At 40.2% G+C, this 22,001-nt stretch overlaps 1 protein-coding gene across 9 annotated transcripts in view; it reads right to left on the bottom strand.

The window, feature by feature from the left end:
* Positions 1–22,001, bottom strand: part of slc4a5b (solute carrier family 4 member 5b) — a 56,459-nt gene that overhangs the window by 17,474 nt on the left and 16,984 nt on the right. For 7 of the 9 annotated variants that reach the window (XR_006927332.1, XM_046861374.1, XM_046861375.1 and 4 more), the window contains 12 exons: positions 15,245–15,371; positions 14,771–14,931; positions 14,360–14,515; positions 13,345–13,440; positions 10,526–10,581; positions 7,575–7,732; positions 5,930–6,017; positions 5,650–5,804; positions 5,420–5,548; positions 4,893–5,067; positions 3,276–3,409; positions 178–449 (listed from right to left, as the gene is read on the bottom strand). Coding sequence is in view for 8 of the 9 variants with exons in the window: in XM_046861374.1 (XP_046717330.1) it covers positions 178–449; positions 3,276–3,409; positions 4,893–5,067; positions 5,420–5,548; positions 5,650–5,804; positions 5,930–6,017; positions 7,575–7,732; positions 10,526–10,581; positions 13,345–13,440; positions 14,360–14,515; positions 14,771–14,931; positions 15,245–15,371 (1,707 nt within the window). In the remaining variant the exon portion in view is untranslated. Of the gene's footprint in view, positions 1–177; positions 450–3,275; positions 3,410–4,892; positions 5,068–5,419; positions 5,549–5,649; positions 5,805–5,929; positions 6,018–7,574; positions 7,733–10,525; positions 10,582–13,344; positions 13,441–14,359; positions 14,516–14,770; positions 14,932–15,244; positions 15,372–16,482; positions 16,802–22,001 lie in introns of those variants that run through there. The other 2 variants (XM_046861380.1, XM_046861376.1) reach the window with 2 other exon arrangements.

Genomic DNA, 22,001 nt, shown 5'->3' on the forward strand with positions numbered 1-22,001 from the left:
AAATTGCAATTTTGTAATCACTATGTAAATCAGTCTATGTAAATTGTTGCATTTATTCTTTGTGACAAATATTGAAAAAAGCTTATATCAGCTGAGATCAGACAAATGTATGCAAATGTGTACACTTCAAAAACTTGCCTTTCCTGCCAGGTTAATCTACACTTCAGTGATGCTAACCTTGGTCTGGAGGCAGACATTCACACTTGTATGTAGTGATGTAATCAGGCTTGAAGTTCATGTTAATCGGGTAGTACTGGAGTGCTCCCATCATCTTCTTTATAGCATCGGAGATGAAGATAAAAGAGATGAGGCTTGAGAAGCCCTCCTCAGTGAAACGTGTCATGTACTTTATAATATAGCTTGCATCTGAGGCCACCAGGATGAGACACTGAAGGCAGGAGTGCAGTCCAATCCACAAGCGCAGCTCCATGTAGTCAATGTCATTAGTCCTGATTGTGAAAAACAAAAAAGATAAACTTACAATTAAAAGAAACAAACTTGGAAGGTGTTATTTTTGTTATTTTGTTTGTGATGCAATGCTGCGTTTTGCATTTATTTTTGTTTATACATATTTCTATATTATTTCTTATTGTTATTATGACATTGTTCATTCTTGTTCAGTTTCTCTATTAGCCACTCTTACATATATGAGTAAGGGGCTTGTTGAGACATGTTCATCTTCGTAGGCTTTTAAAAATAAAACTTCTATATCTTCTTCTTCTTTCGGCTTCTCCCATTAGGGGTCGCCACAGCAGATCATCCGTCTCCATACCCCCCTGTCTTCTACATCTGCCTCTATCAAACCAACTACCTGCATGTCTTCCTTCACCACATCCATAAACAACCTTCTTTGCATTACTCTTTTCCTTCTTCCTGGCAGCTCCATTCTCAGTATTCTCCTGACACTTCTATGACCCATGTCCCCCCTGTGCACATGTCGAAACCATCTCAATCGCGCCTCCCTCACCTTGTCTCCGAAATGTCCTAAATGCACTGTCCCTCTAATAAACTAAATTTCTAATCCTGTCCACCCTTGTCACTACCAATGAAAACCTCAACATCTTCAGCTCTGCTACCTCCAGCCCCACCTCCTGTCTTTTAGTCAGTGCCACTGTCTCTAAAACATACAACATAGCAGGTCTCACCAAAGTCCTATGAACTTTCCTTTCACCCTTCTACCACAAATCACTCCTGCCACTCTTCTCCACCCACTCCCTCCCTTCTCGCCAGCGCATACCTCCAGCTCTCCAGGCTCTTCTCAACCTGCTCCCTACTCTCACCACAGATCACAATATCATCATAGTCCACTGAGACTCCTGTTTGACCTTGTCCTCGTTCATCAGCTGCTCAATAAACTTCCTCCATCTCCTCAACACACTCTCCTCACTAGTCAACAAATATCCATCTTCATCCTTTAATGCTCTAACTTGCAGCACATCCTTCCCAGCTCTGTCCCTCTGCCTGGCCAATCAGCTTCCTTAGTGTCCAACTTCACATACATCTTCTCATATGCCCTTTCCTTGGCTTTCGCCACATCCCTCTTTACCTGCTGCCGCATCTTCTTGTACTCCTGTGTACTTTTCACATCACTCTGTCAAGCCCAATTCTGTTTTGCTAACCTCTTTCTCCTTATGCTCTCCTGCACTTCCTCATTCCACCACCACATCTTTTTGTCTTCCTTTTTATTTCCAGATGTCACACCAAGTACCTTTCTAGCTGTCTCCCTTATCACTTCTGCAGTAGTTGCCCAATCATACAGCACCTCTTCACCACCGAGGCCCCTGTCTAACCTCTTCTCTGAATCTCACACTACAGTCTTACTCCTTCAGTTTCCACCATCATATTCTTCTTTTAGTCCTCACTCTCCTCCTCTGCTTCTTCACCTCCAAAACCATCCCACAGACCACCATCCGATGCTGTCTAGCTACACTGTCCCCTGCCAACACCTTACAGTCTTCAATCTTTTTCAGGTTGCATCTCCTACATAGAATATAGTCCACCTGTGTGCACCTTCCTCCACTCTTATACGTCACCTTATGATCCTTCTTATTAAAATAAGTATTTACCACTGCCATTTCCATCCTTTTAGCAAAATCTACCACCATCTGCCCTTCCACATTTCTCTCCTTAAGGCCATATCTAACCATCACCTAATTATCACCTCTGTTCCCTTCACCTACATGTCCATTAAAGTCTTCCACAATCACCAATTGTACATTCCTAGGTACACCTTCTACCACTTTATCTAACTCACTCCAGAATTTTTTCTTCTCCTCCATCTCACAACCCACTTGTGGAGCATAGGCACTGATGACATTTATCATCACCCCTTCAAGTTCCAGCTTCATGTTTATAATCACCCTATCAAAAACTCTCTTCACCTCCACTACACTCTTACTTTATCTTCCTTCAGAATCACCCCTACACTATTTCTCTTTCCATCCACACCATGATAGAACAGTTTAACCCCACCAGCAATGTTCCTGGCCTTACTCCCTTTCCACTTGGTCTCCTGAACACACAACATATCTACCTATATATCATATCATACCTTTCTCCTCTCCATCATATCAGCTATCTCTCTCCCTTTACCAGTCATAGTACCAACATTTAAAGTACCAACCCTAACCATTACTTTCCTACACTACTTCTTTTCCTGCTGTCTCTGTAGATGTCTTCCTCCTCTACTTCACCTCCTTCGGCCATCAGTACCCCAATTTTCACCGGTAACCTGTTGACTAACAATTTCAGTGGCGGTTGTTGGTAACCCGGGCCTCGACCGATCTGGTATAAATTTCGGATTTGTGATTCACATATTTTATTTGTCACGTTTTACGCTGGATGCTCTTCCTAACGCAACCCTCCCTATTTTTCCAGGCTTGGGACTGGCACTAAGAGTGCACTGGCTTGTGCAACCCAAATGGCTGGGTTAAAAATACAACTTCTGTTAAAGATGTTCAAAGTAACACAAGAACAGGTGTTTGAGTGTATGAGAATATTAAGATTGAAAGGATTTACTAAATATATATTTTTTATATTTTATTGCATTTCTGATTAAAGCTTCACAGACTGATTATAGTTTTTTTTTTTGTGACAACGTAAGAACCTATTGTCCTGAATTATAGTTTCAAGGAAAAGTAATCCAGTCTAGTCTAAGTTTTAATGACATATCAAATTACAGTGTAATGCAATATGTCATGCATATTAATCAGTAGATATGCAGCACATGAATGCTAAATAGTACTGCTGTATGTCCAACAGCTTTTTGCACTCACTTGCAAAACTCATACAGCAACTTTTCAAAGACCAGTATAGGTCCTGTGGAACTCAGGATAATGAGGGGTTGGCCGGCAAAAAAGCAGAAGACCAATCCTGCTAGAGCTGTTCCAAGAAAGCTTTCCATTACTCCCTAGAGAGCACAATAATAATTAAAAACCTTAAAAAAGTAGATCACATTATTCCAGATATGTATTTAAAGAATCTTAAAACCTTGTTAATGTCTTGTTAGAATAACACAATAACATTTTATCCTGTTCTTGTGAATGTTACCAGAAACTCTAGGATCATTATTAAATATATCTTCTATTGATAATACCTCATGCATTAAAGATCATTGAATTTTTGGTAACAATCTTTGGTAATCTTTTCTGTGACAGTACATTACCAACAGAAAGGGCAAAAATATTTATATTTTTAAATAAATGATATGACTGCACTGCACTGGTGATGCAGTGCCTCTAAAAAGTATTCACAGCACTTTACATTTCCATATTTTATGTTACAGCCTTATTCAAAAATGGATAAAAATTCTTTCTTTTCCTCAAAATTCTACAAATAATACCATAATAACAACATGAATTAAGTTAATTTGAAAGTTTTGCAAATGTATTAAAAATAAAAACCAAAAGAAAATCACATGTACATACAGTAAAGAAATTATTTATTGATACTTTTTTGTACTTTTGGCAGGAACTACAGCCTCAAGTCTTTTTGAGTATGATGCTACAAGTTTGACACATCTATTTTTGTGCAGTTTCTCCCATCAATTTTTGCAGAACATCTCAAGTTCCATGGGGATGGGGAGCGTCAGCGAACAGCCATTTTCATATCTCTCCAGATTCAAGTCTGGGTTCTGGCTGGGCCACTCAAGGACATTCACAGAGTAGTCCTGTAGCTACTCAGTTTGCCTGGAAGGCCCACTCAGGTGTTTCATTTATGGATGATGGAAGTCACTGTGCTCATTGGGACCTTCAATGCTGCAGAACTTTTTCTGTACTCTTCACCAGATCTGTGCCTCAATACAATCCTGTCTCAGAGGTCTACAGGCAATTTTTGGACTCGATGGCTTGGTTTGTGCTTTGACATGCACTGTTAACTGTTGGATCTTACATAGACAGGTGTGTGCTTTTCCAAATCATGTCCAATCAAATAATTTTTTCCCAGGTGGATTTCATTCAATTTGTAGAAATATTCAGTAGAAACAATAAATATCAGTAGAAACAAGATGTACCTGAGCTCAATTTTGACTGTCATTGCAAATACTTATGTACATGCAAATTTTTCATTATTTTTTTTAAATACAATTGCAAAGATTTCAAACAAACTTCTTTCAAGTGGTCATCTTGAGGTATTTTTGTAGAATTATGAATTTTATTCATTTTGAAATAAGGCTGTAACATAACAAAATGTGAAAAAAGTGAAGCACTGGGAATTACTTACCGGATGCACTGTATTTGAATGTGGCACCAGAAACAGTCAATGTTTGTAAAAAAAAAAAAAAGCCATAGCCAAATAAGGTATTTGGCCACTCCTTCTTAAAATACAATACACCAAATTTTGTATTAAGTAAAAGAAAAATAAAATAGACTGAGGTTTGTATAAAATAATGGTACTTGGTAATTGTCTGTGGCGTCTCCTAAGAGTCCTCCAAATGTGATGGCATTAGTGATGCATCCCAGGTATATAAAGAGCACAGCTGAGATTGACTGGATGTGAAAACCCTCATAGAAGTCACTCAGTAGCCATGGCAGTTTCCGTTTGATGTCAAGCCAAAGCCCTCCACAAAATCTATCACATTTACAATATGCAAATTAAAAGCAAATATTCTGCAGAGCATTTGCCAGCTCATATATATCATAATGAACAATATATTGGAATATGTTGGAAGATAATTACATGTTGAATTATAAGACAACATTTGATACTGTACTTTTTTTAACCAGACTGATGCATAGACAAATATCCACAGAAATACAAATTTGGAACATGGACAACGTAGAAAAAATGTTGCAGCACTCTACCAGAAACACTAGTTAATATGGCTATGCTTATGACTGCTCTCTGTTATTTTTGTCTCGAACCAAATCTGCAAGAACAATATTTAGGGTATACAGTAACATACAGTACTTAATACCATTACCTCCCAGTGAAGGCCAGTTCTTCTCCCAACTCATGAGCAGTAGGCATCTTTTCATCATCATTAGCTGTTTCTCCTCCTCCTACAGTTCCATTAGTTTGCCCTAGCTCATTTAGTGAAAACACTGACTTTCTGCAGCAAATTAGAAAGCAAATTAATTGTACTCCTTCTTTAATACAGCTAGGTTAAACCAGATTACGTCATGTCCATTGTACACAATTGGATCCTAATACCTCATCTCTGCTGAAGGAACTTTATTTGGTGGTTCAATACGAATTTTTGGGTCCCATTCTCCTGGTGGTAGAACTGTCACCTCATTTAAAAATTCATCAAGTCCTGCAATTAAGTCTTCACGGTGTCTGGCCTTATAGGCTACACTGCTGAATAGCTGAAGAGACAGCAATGTAAATCATGGCATAATGTATTTCATTCTTTTAATTAATTGTAATTAGTAATTCATTACATAGAACTTGGGACACAAAATCATTTAAAAACTTTTCCATTCATTCTTACCTCATCAACCATGAGGGTGGCAATGGCACGACCAATTTCAGTGTAGGACTTGACTTTGCCTTGAGGGCCAAGCAAAATGAAGAGAAACCTAAATAAATAAATAAATAAATAAATAATAAAACAAGTGAAATAATTAAGAAGAAATTATGAAAGCAAGAGTATAATTTATATAATACAAACCCGACTCCAAAAAAGTTGGGACACCGTACAAATTGTAAACTTATATTTTATTCACAATAGAATATAGATAACATATCAAATGTTGAAAGTGAGACATTTTCAAATGTCATGCCAAATATTGGCTCATTTTGGATTTCATGAGAGCTACACATTCCAAAAAAGTTGGGACAGGCAGCAATAAGAGGCCGAAAAAGTTAAATGTATATATAAGAAACAGCTGGGGGACCAATTTGCAACTTATTAGGTCAATTGGCAACATGATTGGGTTTAAAAAGAGGCTCTCAGAGTGGCAGTGTCTCTCAGAAGTCAAGATGGGCAGAGGATCACCAATTCCACCATGCTGCGTCGAAAAATACTAAAGCAATATAAGAAAGGAGTTTCTCAGAAAAAAATTGCAGTTTGAAGTTATCATCATCTACAGTGCATAATATCATCCAAAGATTCAGAGAATCTGAAACAATCTCTGTGCGTAAGGGTCAAGGCCGGAAAACTATACTGGATGCCTGTGACCTTAGGGCCCTTAGACGGCACTGCATCACATACAGGAATGCTACTGTATCCACTGTGCCATTCGCCGTTGCCGGCTAAAACTCTATAGGTCAAAAAAGAAGCCATATCTAAACATGATCCAGGAGCGCAGGCATTTTCTCTGGGCCAAGGCTCATTTAAAATGGACTGTGAAAAAGTGGAAAACTGTTCTGTGGTCAGACGAATCAAAATTTGAAGTTATTTTAGGAAAACTAGGATGTCATGTCATCCGGACTAAAGAGGATAAGGACAACCCAAGTTGTTATCAGCGCTCAGTTCAGAAGCCTGCATCTTTGATAGTATGGGGTTGCATGAGTGCATGTGGCATGGGCAGTTTACACATCTGGAAAGGCACCATCAATGCTGAAAGGTATATCCAAGTTCTAGAACAACATATGCTCCCATCCAGACGTCGTCTCTTTCAGGGAAGACCTTGCATTTTCCAACATGCCAGACCACATACTGCATCAATTACAACATCATGGCTGCGTAGAAGAAGGAAGAAGAAGGTACTGAAATGACCAGCCTGCAGTCCAGATCTTTCACCCATAGAGGAAGATGCGACAAAGAAGACCTAAGACAGTTGAGCAACTAGAAGCCTGTCTTAGACAACATTCCTATTCCTAAACTTGAGCAGCTGTCTCCTCAGTCCCCAGATGTTTGCAGACTGTTATAAATAAAAAAAGGGGTTGCCACACAGTGGTAAACATGGCCTTGTCCCAACTTTTTTGTTGATGCCATGAAATTAAAAATCAATTTATTTTTCCCTTAAAATGATACATTTTCTCAGTTTAAACATTTGATATGTCATCTATGTTGTATTCTGAATAAAATATTGAAATTTGAAACTTCCACATCATTGCATTCTGTTTTTATTCACAATTTGTTCAGTGTCCCAACTTTTTTGGAATCGGGGTTGTAATGTATTATTTTTTACCTTGTTGGTACTGGGACTTCAGTTAACCCCCCCAGTGTAGTGGCTTGAGCAAGACGGATGAAGGCCACAAAAGGTTTGTCCAGGAAGTCCACCTCTCCAATCAACACATTAGATGCCTCAGCATCTCTAGGAATTTTCTTCATAAATTTGTTTTTGAGCTGGAGGGTAACATTTATTTATGGTGAGCTATTCAATAAAGGTAACATTACAAAGCACATTTCTTATTTGTTTATTTGTGTCCTAGTGCCCCTTGGTTGCATAAGGATAGTATCTCTTGATCTGAAAAGCAGCTCATTCCATGATCCCTTTTACTGTCAGTATCAATAAGAGAGGGGCATACGAGAGGGGGCACTAGTGGAAGATGACCTTTAGTAACACCTCAAGCCAATATGAATATTCTATAATGGCAAAGGTGATATCCGACCAGTGATTAATTAATATTTGAAAGGGGACATTCAATTAAATTCATTTTTGTTTGTATAGCACTTTTAACAATAAACATTGTCTCAAAGCAGCTTTACACAGATCATGTGGTGATCACTAATAACTAATAAGATGTTCTTTATAAGTGTAAGTTTGTCCCTGTGGCAACTGTGGTAAGGAAAAACTCCCCGAGATGCCATAAGGAAGAAACCTTGAGAGGAACCAGACTCAAGAGGGAACCCATCCTTATCTGGTTGCACCGAATGTCCATTTATTACAGATAAACAATGTTGCGGATACAGTGATCAGAAGCAAACTGTAGTCCTGAGTCAGTGTAGCAGACTGTTGACATTAACTACAGTCCAAATCCATCCTCAAAGCTTCCATTCTTACTCCGGAATTTCATGGAACCACCCAAGGCGTTGATGAGAAACCGTCCCCAGCTGCACAGAGTGGCCTCCAATAGAATCGAACATGCTTGGGATTTCATGAATCCTTTTCCTTACCTCCTTAACAAACTAATTTGCCTAGTTCTGCAATGCCTCCTCATAAATCATGTCAGAGGAGGCAAACATAAATATAACCAATAGACATTGCATTCCTTGTTTGTGTAATCAGTCCCAGGGGGGGTTGAATACAGATCAAGCCAAAGTTGCAGGTGTGGTAGACTGGCCCAGATCCAAAACTGTTAATGACCTGCAGTGTTTCCTAGGTTTCCTCTTGAATTCATGACTGACTTCCCTAAATCCATGAATTCACATGGTCATCCTGGTAGCTGTTCCTGGTAGACAATCGATGCCTAGTTCCCCTGGCTGGTCTGACATCCATCCATTAGTATTTTATTATTTAGTATATAAAACATTTCGAATAACAAAAAGATTGTTATTGACCGGTCCCCCAACCATTTTCATTGTATGTACAGTGGTACCCCGCTTATCGACTTTAATCCATTCCTTAAAACCGGTCGAAATGCGAAAAGGTCGAAGAGTGAATGTAATTATCCCATAAGAAATAATGGAAAACCAATTAATCCATTCCCGACCTCCACCGATACCCATTTATTAACAAGTTTTGCCCTGGTTTTAGCAGTAATAATACTAAATAATACAGGTACATAAATAATACTGTATATAATTGTTATGCAGCGTAATGAGTGAAGGCAAAGCCGGAGCACAGTTCACTTTGGTTTAACGAAAACACGGAGAGTTTAACACAAAAACACACACACACACACAGCAGTCCATAGAATCCCGACAAACTAGAGAGAGATATCCGTGGTACGCCCTGGAGGCGCGAGGTCCACGGTTGAACGCACGGGAGGAAAACAGTAATCCGTGGTGCGCTTTGGAAAGAAAGCGCAGCCGTGGAGAGCGCATGAAGTCTGGAAAGGAAGAAACGCATAGGAATACGTGTGACAGGGAAACCACAGACAAACATGCACCAAACACCTTTACATACCAACAATAACCAACAAGGAGTGTGGATGAATGAGAGGTTTATATGGGAGCTGGGGATAAGTGAATAATGAGCCCCAGGTGCGCATTGTTGAAGCCGGGGGGCTTCAGGGAAAGTGGAGGTTTTGACAGCCGCCGAAGGGGACGTGGCAGGTGGATTTCTGACAATAATACAGTAAAAAGTATAAATTAAAAACATTACAAAAGTAACAAAAAAAAATGATCCGCATGGGTCGGGGTTGATGAGCAGGCATTTGGTCGTTCTGCGGGCACAAATTTCGGTCGGAAAACTGTTCGCTAAGCGAAAAGGTCGAAGTCCGAGCCGGTCAATAAGCGGGGTACCACTGTACAAGCTTTATGGAAATATTTGGGACGATGAGATAACAGGCAAGTGGATCAAGTTAATCAAGAGTTCAAATGCTTCCTGCGTACCTCCTGTGTGTTCACCTTGCTGTTTTGACCTGTTGTAAATTAAATTTTTAATTCTTGGCAATTCCTGTTTAGTCTGTCTGCTTAACTACTTACCTTTGTGACCAAGATGAATATTGCTCTTTTGGCTCCCCAAGGCAAACACTTTTTTGTTGTTCAATGCTTAAGTTTAACAACTACATTCTAATAAGTTTACTGAGTTTATTTTGTGTTAGTTATTAATTAGATAAACTGAAATATATTAAAGTATGTGAGCTTCTTTTGTTTCCTAAATGTTTAACAAATCACCCTGTCTTTTTAAAGCACATTGCCAGACCTTATGTGACTTATATTTTTAGCTCACAGTTTAATTCTGGGTACAGTATTTCAAGTGTTCCATCTGAGTGGGGAAAAAAAAAATATTAGTAAACTTTTTTCTAGCTGTTGTCGTGAATAAAAACACCACACTTCACCTCAGGCATGTTACCCAACATTGTTTAGTCCTTATAGAAATTCTTATTTTTAAGTCCTACTGTTAGAGTGCTATTGTTACCAAAATCTTTAAAACAATTATATATTATAAATGTAATTAAATAATTTGTACAGTTTAATCAGTGTAGATACCTTGAAAGCAATGAAGTTTCTCCAAAACATAAAACAACATACCTGGTCAGAACTTGGAGTAATTGAGATGTCATTCATACTACGACTCTGATGATGATCTAAAAGACAGGATTTTGACATTGTTACTTTTAAAAAGTTAATATAATATTTTTTAATTACAATATAATAAATAAACTTAATTTTCCACATGGGGCAAATTGAGCCTAAACACTAGCAAGTTCATAACTTACATATTAACATACATCATGTATGCAACCTACCTAAAACCTAAATACCTTCCTAAATACCTACCTACAGTACCTACCTATGAAAATCTCATAAACCCATTTTTTATTCACAAAAGAACATAGAAAACATATGAAATGTTTAAACAAAGAAAATGTAACATTTTAAGAAAAAATAAGGGATAATATACAGTATATTATCCCCTCTTCTTTTAACAACAGTCTGTCAATGTCTGGGAACTGAGGAAACAGGTTGCTGGAGTTTTGAGATTTTTTGTCCCATTCTTGGGTGATATAGGATTCTAACTGTTCAACATTCCTGGGTCTTTTTTTTTTTTGCCGAATTTTTTGTTTAAAGATGCGCCAAATATTTTTAATTAGTAAATGTTCTGGACTGTAGGCAGCATAGTAGATTCTTCTACTATGGAGCCATGCTGTTTTGCATTGTCCTGCTCAAATTTGCAAGGCCTTTCTTGAAAAAGACGTCATCTGGATGGGAGCATATGCTAGTCTAAAACCTGGATATATCTTTCAGCATTGATGGTGCCTTTCAATATGTGCAAGCTACCCATTTCATAGGCACTAATATACCACCATTCAATCAGAGATTTTGAACTGCAAATCAGGCTTTTGAACTGAGCACCGCTAACAAGCTGAAAGGTCCCTATCCTCTTTAGTCCGATTCACATTATTGCCAAAAAGAATGTAAATTTGTCTGACCACAGAACAGTTTTTCACTTTGCCAGACCATTTTACATGAGCTTTAGCCCAGAGAAGATGACTGCGTTTGATTAGCATTTTTGGATGGCACACACATTTTTGGAAGAGATTTCCCCAGATTCTCAGAATCTTTTGCGGGGCTGATGTGCTGTAGATGATGATATATTTAAAACCTTTGCAATTTTACATTGAGGAACATTGTTCTAAAATTGTTTGAACATTATTTTAAAACAATTTGTAGATGCAGATTTTCAGATTGGTGAACTACCCATCATTACAACTGAGAAAATCTGACTGCCTCTTCCTTGTTATTACCACTTATTTTTCCAACCTTTTGTTCTCCCTGTTCCAACTTTTTTGAGACGTGTTGCTGCCATCAATTTCAAAATTACATTTTTTGTTCTTAAAATGGTATTTTTTTTAGTTTAAACATTTCAAATGTTTTCTCTATTCTATTAAAAATAAAATATGGGTTTATGAGATCTGCAAATAATTCATTGTTTTTATTTACATTTTACCCAGTGTCCCAACTGTTTTAGAATTGGTTATGTAAATTAATATTTAAAGACATCCAAACTATGAAAGAACATGTATGGAATTACATAGTAAACAAACAAGTTACAAAATCAGAATATGTTTAACATTTTTGATTCTTCAAAGTAGCCATCTTTTGCTTTGATGACAGCACACTCTTGGCATTCTCTCAGTCAGCCTCATGAGTCACCAGGAATGGTACATCCAACAAAGGCATAAGGGTTGGAAAACAAATCCCAAATTTGGACTCATCAGGACAGTTTTCCACTGATCTAATCTCTATTTCTTGTGTTTCTTGGCCCAAGCAATTAATTGTTTCTTTGCTAAAATTTGACTATGATGTCTTGGCTAAAGCAATCTCTTCAAAACAATAGACTTTGAATTTTTAACTTAACTTTAACTCAGAGAAGCATTTATGTAAATCTGCAGTTTCTCAGGCTGGTAATTCTAGTAAGCTTATTCTCTGCAGCAGAGGTAGCTCTTGCTCTTTCTTTCTTAGGATGGTCCCCATGAGAGCTATTTCATTGTATCATTTGATGTTTTTGGAGACTGCATTTAGAATAAGGCACACTTGTGAATTGAAAACCATTCCATTTGACTACCTAATGAGTCTGATGAGAGAATACCATGAGTTTGCTAAAGCTAAATATAGCTACTTTGGACAATTAAAAATGTAACTGTTTTTTTGTTTACCACATAAGTCCATGTGTATGTGTTATTTTATAGTCTGGATGTCTTTACTATTAATGTAAAATGTTAAAAATTAAGAAAAAATAAGAAGGCAATAATTTTGACAAATACTTTTGTCCATAGATTCTTGAATAGTATAGTCCAAGTATAGTACAAGCACATGTAATTCAAGACTACACTTGAAACACATCTTCACATAATATTAAAGTGCATTTTCAAGTGTCCATTCTATTCAAGTTTTAAGATTTTAATATTTACTTATTTATTACTCTGATTTTAGAAAGACTTTTGATGCTCAAAATTATGGGTAGAGGCAAATGAATCAAGAGGGCAGATAAACACCCAAGATTTGAATTCAAGTCAGATAGCATAAAATGTTATTTTATAGTTGTATTGCTACACTGTGTTAATTATTAGTTTTTCATTACAATGACAATATGCATATACTTTATTTAAGAAATTTGTGCTTTTTCTATTTGGATAGTCATGATTCCCTCAGAATATGTAGTGACATTTGTCACTTGCATTAAAGTAAGCAGAAAAGTAGCGGAAAATAATTATTAAATTTAAAATTATACTGTAGTGTCCATACTTTACCATAGAAGTAATGAAGCAGACATGGCTTTAGAACTGTTTATCGATATTTAGCTGATATAATGAGTAGACTGCATTCATTGAGAATCCTAGACTCACATAGTTTTCCCAGACTTCCACACTGGTGACCTCGCAAGTCTTCAGTGGAATGATGCAAGTTATACATGGAGCTATGGCTACGACTTGGACTCCGGTCTGACAGACCCAGGGTAAGTGATAAGAGGAAAAAAGAAGAAAAGAGAAAGATAGCTCAAAAAATATTTTGAGATGTTGCAGAGTTTAGGGTACATTTGAAATTGAAATTGAAATTGAACAGTGCAGAGAAGATGAGAGAAGACGTAATATTGCACAAAGGTGCACATACAATGGTATGGAAAAATCAGAGATTCAAAGTATATTATTTGTAATATAATTTTCAGATAAATACAAATTCAGTTTTATTTGTATAGTGCTTTTAATAATGGACATTGTCCAGTTTTACAGAGATAACAAGGTTTGGAAGTTTAGTGCCTATAAGTTTGTAACTTATATGTTTATCCCTAATTAGCAAGCCAGTTTTGGCTGTGGCAAGGAAAGACTCACTGAAATTTGTTAAAAGGGTATGAATACAAGTTGCTGTAGTCTTCCAAGTCGCTTGACCAGAATTACCTCTAAACCCTATTAGATGGCAGCTTAAAGAATGTTTCGTTTATAAACTTTTAGAGATCTACAGATACCTTGCATAGGGAAAGCATCCACCACTGGCAACAGATTTAAGAAGCCAATTAACTAAAGACCAGAAATATTGGAACATATTTTTATGGTTATTCATTCAAACACTCTTATTCTTTAAAGTTTCTTTTAAATACTGAATAACTATTGAAAAGTTAATCTTATACTGTGGAATTTTTTAAGCTGATAAAAAAAAAATAAAAAACTGGTAATGGAAGCTTAGTGGTTAATTTCAAGTAATATATAGCATTGACATTACTTTTTAATACTTTTTTGATTATATGACTGGATTGAATTTTGCCATTGCAGTAAGACATTTCAGGCAGAAGTGCCTGCCAACTAATAATTTCAATTCACAGTAGAAAAGCTGTAAACAATTCATAAACAAACAATAGATCAACACCTTTAACTGAAGGACTATGTTTTCCAATGTCAGCCAGCGAGCGATGGATGGGCTTCTTTGTCTGGTGTCGATGCTTTCTCAGCAAGATGAAACTGATCTTCTCTTTGAGTTCAGAGTCCATCAGGCCATTTTGCACATGTTTTTCCACTATTTCATCTGAATATAAGAAAGGTATAGATATTCACATATAACACTCAAGTGAAAGAAGTATTTGACATAGCTTACTGATCAAGATCAAATGAATGCCAAGTGGTAAGTCAACTACACGAAGGCTTATTTATAGATAGCAATTGTTACTATTTATAAATAGATAAAAGTTCAGTTACCTTGACACTAGTATTACTACAGCTTTTATTATTATTATTATTTATTTAAGTAATATACACAAACATATACACAGGTTCAACTTACCAACTATTTGAGGCAGAGAGTAGCCCTCCAGGTCTAACAGGATGCTACCAGTCTGTAAACATGTACGTAGCTCAAACAGACTGTGCAGTGATAGGGTGGAAACATGGGGCTTGCTCCATCGTTCACCCCTCTCCTCCACCTTCTCCTCAAACTTCACCCACCTAAGAAAACACACAGAACTGTTTATTGGATATTTCGGGTTCTATTAGAACAAAATAATGGATTCTACAATTTTACTTTTATATTTTACATTAATTAAATAATTTTAAACATACATGTTATAATTTATGTTCAGTTTAATTTTCAGCTGCCCCTTCTGCTCATCAAACCTCCTTCATAGGCAATGGATAAGAGCCACTTTTCTCCAGTGGTGTCAAAGTCAAATCAGTGTGTAGTCCTTTTAGGGTTTCATAGACATAATCATGTATGTGCATGGCTCTGATTAAGTGAGCATGAAAATGTTATGTGTGTTACCTTGCTGATTCTTTCCACTCCAGTTCTCCACCTTCATGGTGCAATGTATCCATCTCTGTAAAGAGTGTTGGCGTGGTGTCATCATCCTCTCCAAGAATGCAGCGCAGTCTGGCTGCAGCTGGTGACCCTGACAAACAAACACACACACACACACACACACACACACACACACACACACACACACACACACACACACACACACACACACACACAAGTATATTACAAAATAAATGGACCATTAATTCACTGCCCTTCCTACCTAAAAAGGAAAGGCTTATTAAGACAAGATGTTTTTTTAGGTGACATATTCTTCTAATCTATGTATACACGTTGCCATTCATAAATATATATTGCATGCATATTTCTGAATGTGTCCTTTGACTATTTAGAATATTAATTAGAATATGCTTGTTTATTCAGCTAAGCCGTTCCAATGCCCCCCAATCCCCTAATCCCTCTGATCACAGTTATACAAGCCTAAAATTACTACCTATTTTACAGTTTATCTGTTAACAAGGTATGTGAAAAATACCAATTAATATTAATAATGACTGCAATAATTCTTAAGACAAAGCAATTTACAGCATAGCAATGTGTGTTTTCAGAACTCCTGGTAAGCACAAGTTTCTTATTTTTTTTCTCACATTGGCTCCCTGCCATCATGGCCACGAGGATTATTAGCATGTGGTTGTTTTTCTCTAGTTGTTAACCACTATATAATCCTACTGATCCTGTGGCTCAACCCGAGCCATATCCACCAGTGGAATGCTATTTTCAATATGGAAAATTACAGCTTATATTAAAGTGTTGCTGTGCTTTTTATCTTGAATAAGTGGCAGCATTTGAAATTAAAACAGAATCAAAACACAATTATTTTTTCTCATATGGTAGCAACAGTCTTAAATTTAGTTGCCTGGAATGAGTGATCAAGCACTAGCACATAAATTGCATAAAAGGTATTTTGGTCTGATTATACAATACTCAAGCTTTAGTTATGTTCTGTGAGTAAGGCACCTTACAGTACATAAAACCACTATGGAAAAATGTGTGAGATGCTGACCAAAAGCACAGGAGCAAGGAAGATTACGCCCAACAAAAATATAACAGGTGTGAAAAAAATCATCTAAACATCTTACTTTAGCAATTCATGTTACAATGTTTAAGAAACAGTGTAGGGGATTTTTATTTAAAATTAACACACAAAAAATCAAGATCATGTGAAAAAGTATTGACTTTACCTGATAGAGATGTGCAGGAACCCAAACCAGAGGAAAATGTTTGAACTGAAACCTGAAGGGAGCACGATGCTAGTGGTATATCTGAGCTTCTCTGATCCATCTTCAAATTACCTTACCAATTTCTCTGAAAATTTCTGGTGTGTAGACAAATGTCTTCCGTTAAACCTATGGTTTCTTTAACTTCTTTTTCACTCTTGACTGTAACTTTTCACTTTTTTTTCTTTATTTTCTAGTTTATTTCTCAGTGCCTTGTTCTGTACCATCTCCACATATTACTGGTGCCTTGTGATCCAGTGCTTTTATATAAGCCTAAGCTAAATTCAAGGACAAAGTAAAGTGCCTCATGCATGAAAGCCCTAACAAGTGTTCTCCTCCTCCACCTACAATGAGCCCTCCTCTTGATTTTTTCCATTCCCCTCTAAAATTATAATCAAAAACAAAGGCAATATTAAACTATATTACAATATAAGTAATTAAATATTGGATATACAATATTACAATATAAGGCAATATTACAATATTAATAATAATAATAAGTAATTACATATTGGATAATTTCCATAAATTAATTGAAAAAATGGGAATTATGAAGTGTACTTTACTCAAACTTTCTATCTATCAAGTATCTAACAAAAGTGAGTACACCCCTCACATTTCAGCAAATATTATAGTATATGTTCTCAAGAAACAATACTATAGAAATGAAACGTGGATATATAGTAATCTCCCGTTTATCATAGTGGTTACGGTTCAAAACCTCCCGTGACAAACCAAAAAACGCGATAAAAACTTATTACAAATTAGTTATGTCGCAAATGCAATTCCACATTAAACCAGGGGGGCAAGATTCGAACCGAGGTATAGCAGAGGATTACTATATTTTAGAGTTGTCAGTGTGCAGCTTTACTGTCCTCTAAAAATAATTCAACATATGCCAATTATTGTCAAAATAGCTGCCAACAAAAGCAAGTACACCCTCAGTGATAACAGTTGTCCACTTGTCATATTTTTCATGTTAATGTTTTTGTCTGCTTGACAGGACCATATAAATTTGTGTATCTTGTATTAGAGCAGTTTGGTGCTTTAAGTACAACGCTCTCATACTAACCACTGGATGTTCAACATGGCAAAGAATCTCTGAGGATTTGAGAAGTAGAATTGTTGCTCTCCACAAAGATGGCCTAGGCTATAAGAAGATCGGTAACACCCTGAAATTGAGTTACAGTACAGTGGACAAGGTCATACAGAGTTTTTCCAAGTTGGGTTCCATTCAGTACAGGTCTCGTAAGGGTTGATCAAAAAAGTTGAGTCCTTGTGCTGTTCGTCGGGTGCAAAAGCTGGCTTGAAAAAAAATAGACACATGAGTGCTACCAGCATTGCTTTAGAGGTTGCAAAAGCAGAAGATGCACTTGTCAATGCTCAGACCAGGTTGGCATGGTTATCATTCCAGAAGAAAGCCTCTTTCGAAGCTGGCTCACAAGAAAGCCTTCAATACAACCTGTCTAAGATCAGAGACTGTACTGTGACTTTTTGAAGCAGAACATGACACCTCCCTTCAAAAACTGGGAACACAGCAGTATTCCAACATAATAACGACCACCAAAAACACTGCCAAGATGACAACTGCCTTGCTGAGGAAGCTGAAGCTGAAGGTGAAGGTGATGGAGTGACCAAGTGTGTTTTCAGACCTGAACCCTATTGAGCACCTGTGAGGCATCCTCAAGTGGAATGTGGAGAAGCGCCATGTGTCTAACATCCAGCAGCTATCTATATACAGTGAGGAAAATAAGTATTTGAACACCCTGCTATTTTGCAAGTTCTCTCACTTAGAAATCATGGAGGGGTCTGAAATTGTCATCGTAGGTGCATGTCCACTGTGAGAGACATAATCTTAAAAAAAAAATCCAGAAATCACAATGTATGATTTTTAAACTATTTATTTGTATGATACAGCTGCAAATAAGTATTGAACACCTGAGAAAGTCAATGTTAATATTTGTTACAGTAGCCTTTACAGAGGTTTCCTGTAGTTTTTCACCAGGTTTGCATACACTGCAGGAGGGATTTTGGCCCACTCCTCCACACAGATCTTCTCTAGATCAGTCAGGTTTCTGGCCCGTCGCTGAGAAACACGGAATTTGAGCTCCCTCCAAAGATTCTCTATTGGGTTTAGGTCTGGAGACTGGCTAGGCCACACCAGAACCTTGATATGTTTCTTACAGAGCCACTCCTTGGTTATCCTGGCTGTGTGCTTCGGGTCATTGTCATGTTGGAAGACCCAGCCTCGACCCATCTTAAATGCTCTAACTGAGGGAAGGAGGTTGTTCCCCAAAATCTCGCAATACATGGCCCCGGTCATCCTCTCCTTAATACAGTGCAGTCGCCCTGTCCCATGTGCAGAAAAACACCCCAAAGCATAATGCTACCACCCCCATGCTTCACAGTACGGGTGGTGTTCTTGGGATGGTACTCATCATTCTTCTTCCTCCGAACACGTTTATTGGAATTATGACCCAAAAGTTTTATTTTGGTCTCATCTGACCACATGACTTTCTCCCATGAGTCCTCTGGATCATCCAAATGGTCATTGGCAAACTTAAGACGTGCCTGGACATGTGCTGGTTTAAGCAGGGGAACCTTCTGTGCCATGCATGACTTCAAACCATGACGTCTTAGTGTATTACCAACAGTAACCTTGGAAACGGTGGTCCCAGCTCTTTTCAGGTCATTGACCAGCTCCTCCCGTGTAGTTCTGGGCTGATTTCTCACCTTCCTTAGGATCATTGAGACCCCACAAGGTGAGATCTTGCATGGAGCCCCAGGGAGATTGACAGTCATGTTTAGCTTCTTCCATTTTCTAATGATTGCTCCAACAGTGGACCTTTTTTTCACCAAGCTGCTTGGCAATATCCCCGTAGCCCTTTCCAGCCTTGTGGAGGTGTACAATTTTGTCTCTAGTGTCTTTGGACAGCTCTTTGGTCTTGGCCATATTAGTAGTTGGATTCTTACTGATTGTATGGGGTGGACAGGTGTCTTTATGCAGCTAACGACCTCAAATGGGTGCATCTAATTTAGGATAATAAATGTAGTGGAGGTGGACATTTTAAAGGCAGACTAACAGGTCTTTGAGGGTCAGAATTCTAGCTGATAGACAGGTGTTCAAATACTTATTTGCAGCTGTATCATACAAATAAATAGTTTAAAACTCATATATTGTGATTTCTTGATTTTTTTTTTTAGATTTATGTCTCTCACAGTGGACATGCACCTACGATGACAATTTCAGACCCCTCCATGATTTCTAAGTGGGAGAACTTGCAAAATAGCAGGGTGTTCAAATACTTATGTGAGTACAAATTACAAATCACACTTTTCGTGCTACGGCTGTCAGGCTGATGACGCGGAAGCGGAAATAACTCGATCATTGTCTTTATTCAAAAACACAGTTCAACAAATGAAACACTCACATGCCGCGAAGGAAAGCAAAACTAAGATATCCGCTCGAGACGAGTAATCCAAAACGAAAGTGAATGTCCAACGGAAAACAAAACCTGAACTGAAAGCAACTCCACGGCAAGGAGTAATCAACGCGGAAACAGAGTCCTGGGAACAGAACCAGCGGGAAGGCAGGCAGTCGCGGAGTGACCAGCATGACACTTTAAGAACCGACAGCCTGTGACTCGAGAACGTGAGTTTATATAGTCTAGTCCTTAACGAGCCACAGCTGTCGGTGATCCTGGCAGGCAGTGAATAACGAGGAACTGTCAGTTACTGAGGGGGGCGTGGCAGGGTGCATCTCTGACAGCTACTGAGAGGGGCGTGGCAGGGTGCATCTCTGACAGCGGTCGAGGGGGGCATGGCAGGGGAATCCCTGACAGTACCCCCCCCTCCAGGGGCGGCACCTGACGCCCCAAAACCCACCCTATGCCAGGCGGGCCGGGGCACTCGGAGGAAGGCCTCCCCAACCGACCCGGGACAAAGGAGGCCCCGTGGGCATCGCAACGAAGCAGGGGAGGATCGGAAGGGGCCCAAGGCAAAGCAGCGTCCTTGGTCGGGAGCGGAGCGACGTCCTCGGTGGAGACAGGAGGCGAAGAGACGACCTCCCTGGAGACCTGGAGCGGAGCGACGTCCTCGGTGGAGACAGGAGGCGAAGAGACGACCTCCCTGGAGACCTGGAGCGGAGCGACGTCCTCGGTGGAGACCAGGAACACAGAGGCACCCTCGGCAGGACGTTGAACCGGAACGACACCCTCGGAGGGCCTCTGGAGAGCTTTGACGTTTAACCGGAACGACACCCTCGGAGGGCCTTTGGAGCGCTCTGACGTTGGACCGGAACGACACCCTCGGCGGGCCTCTGGAGAGCTCTGCCGTCACCCTGAGGGGAACCTGGAGGCCCGACATCGTCATGCGGGGAACCTGGAGGCCCGACGTCGCCCTGAGGGGAACCTGGAGGCCCAACGTCGCCCTGAGGGGAACCTGGAGGCCCGACGTCGCCATGCGGGGAACCTGGAGGCCCGACGTCGCCATGCGGGGAACCTGGAGGCCCGACGTCGCCCTACGGGGAACCTGGAGGCCCGACGTCACCATGCGGGGAACCTGGGGGCGAGACGTCGACCTGAGGAGGACCTGGGGGCGAGACGTCGACCGGAGGAGGACCTGGGGGCGAGCCGTCGCCCTGAGGAGGACCTGGGGGCGAGCTGTCGCCCTCTGTGGAGCCCGGGGGCGAGCTGTCGCCTTCTTTGCGGCCAGGCGGCTGTACGACGTCCCTTTCGCGGCCAGGCGGCGGTACGACGTCCCTTTCGCGGCCAGGCGGCGGTATGATGACCTCTTCGCTGAGCTCTCTTGGGGACTCTGGAACGGGAACGAGCTCTCTGGGGGACTCTGGAACGGGAACGAGCTCTCTGGGGGACTCTGGAACGGGAACGAGCTCTCTGGGGGACTCTGGGGCTGAGCGGCACCCTCGGCGGAACTCTGTGGCTGAGCGGCACCCTCGGCGGAACTCTGTGGCTGAGCGGCACCCTCGGCGGAACTCTGTGGCTGAGCGGCGCCTCGGCGGAACTCTGTGGCTGGCGGCGCCCTCGGCGGAACTCTGTGGCTGAACGGCGCCCTCGGCGGAACTCTGTGGCTGAGCGGCGCCCTCGGCGGAACTCTGTGGCTGAGCGGCGCTCTCGTGACGACTCTGTGGCGGCCCGGCGCTCTCGTGACGGGTCTGTGGCGGCTCGGCTCTCTCGTGACGGGTCTGTGGCGGCTCGGCCCTCTCGTGACGGGTCTGTGGCGGCTCGGCGCTCGTGACGGGTCTGTGGCGGCTCGGCTCTCGTGACGGGTCTGTGGCGGCTCGGCCTCTCGTGACGGGTCTGTGGCGGCTCGGCGCCTCGTGACGGGTCTGTGGCGGCTCGGCGCCTCGTGACGGGTCTGTGGCTGCTCACGCCCGTGACGGGTCTGTGGCGGCTCGGCTCTCTCGTGACGGGTCTGTGGCTGCTCTGCGCTCTCGTGACGGGTCTGTGGCGGCTCGGCTCTCT

Source organism: Silurus meridionalis, chromosome 11, assembly GCF_014805685.1.
Source record: "Silurus meridionalis isolate SWU-2019-XX chromosome 11, ASM1480568v1, whole genome shotgun sequence".
In the NCBI taxonomy this organism is placed as follows: Eukaryota; Metazoa; Chordata; class Actinopteri; order Siluriformes; family Siluridae; genus Silurus; species Silurus meridionalis.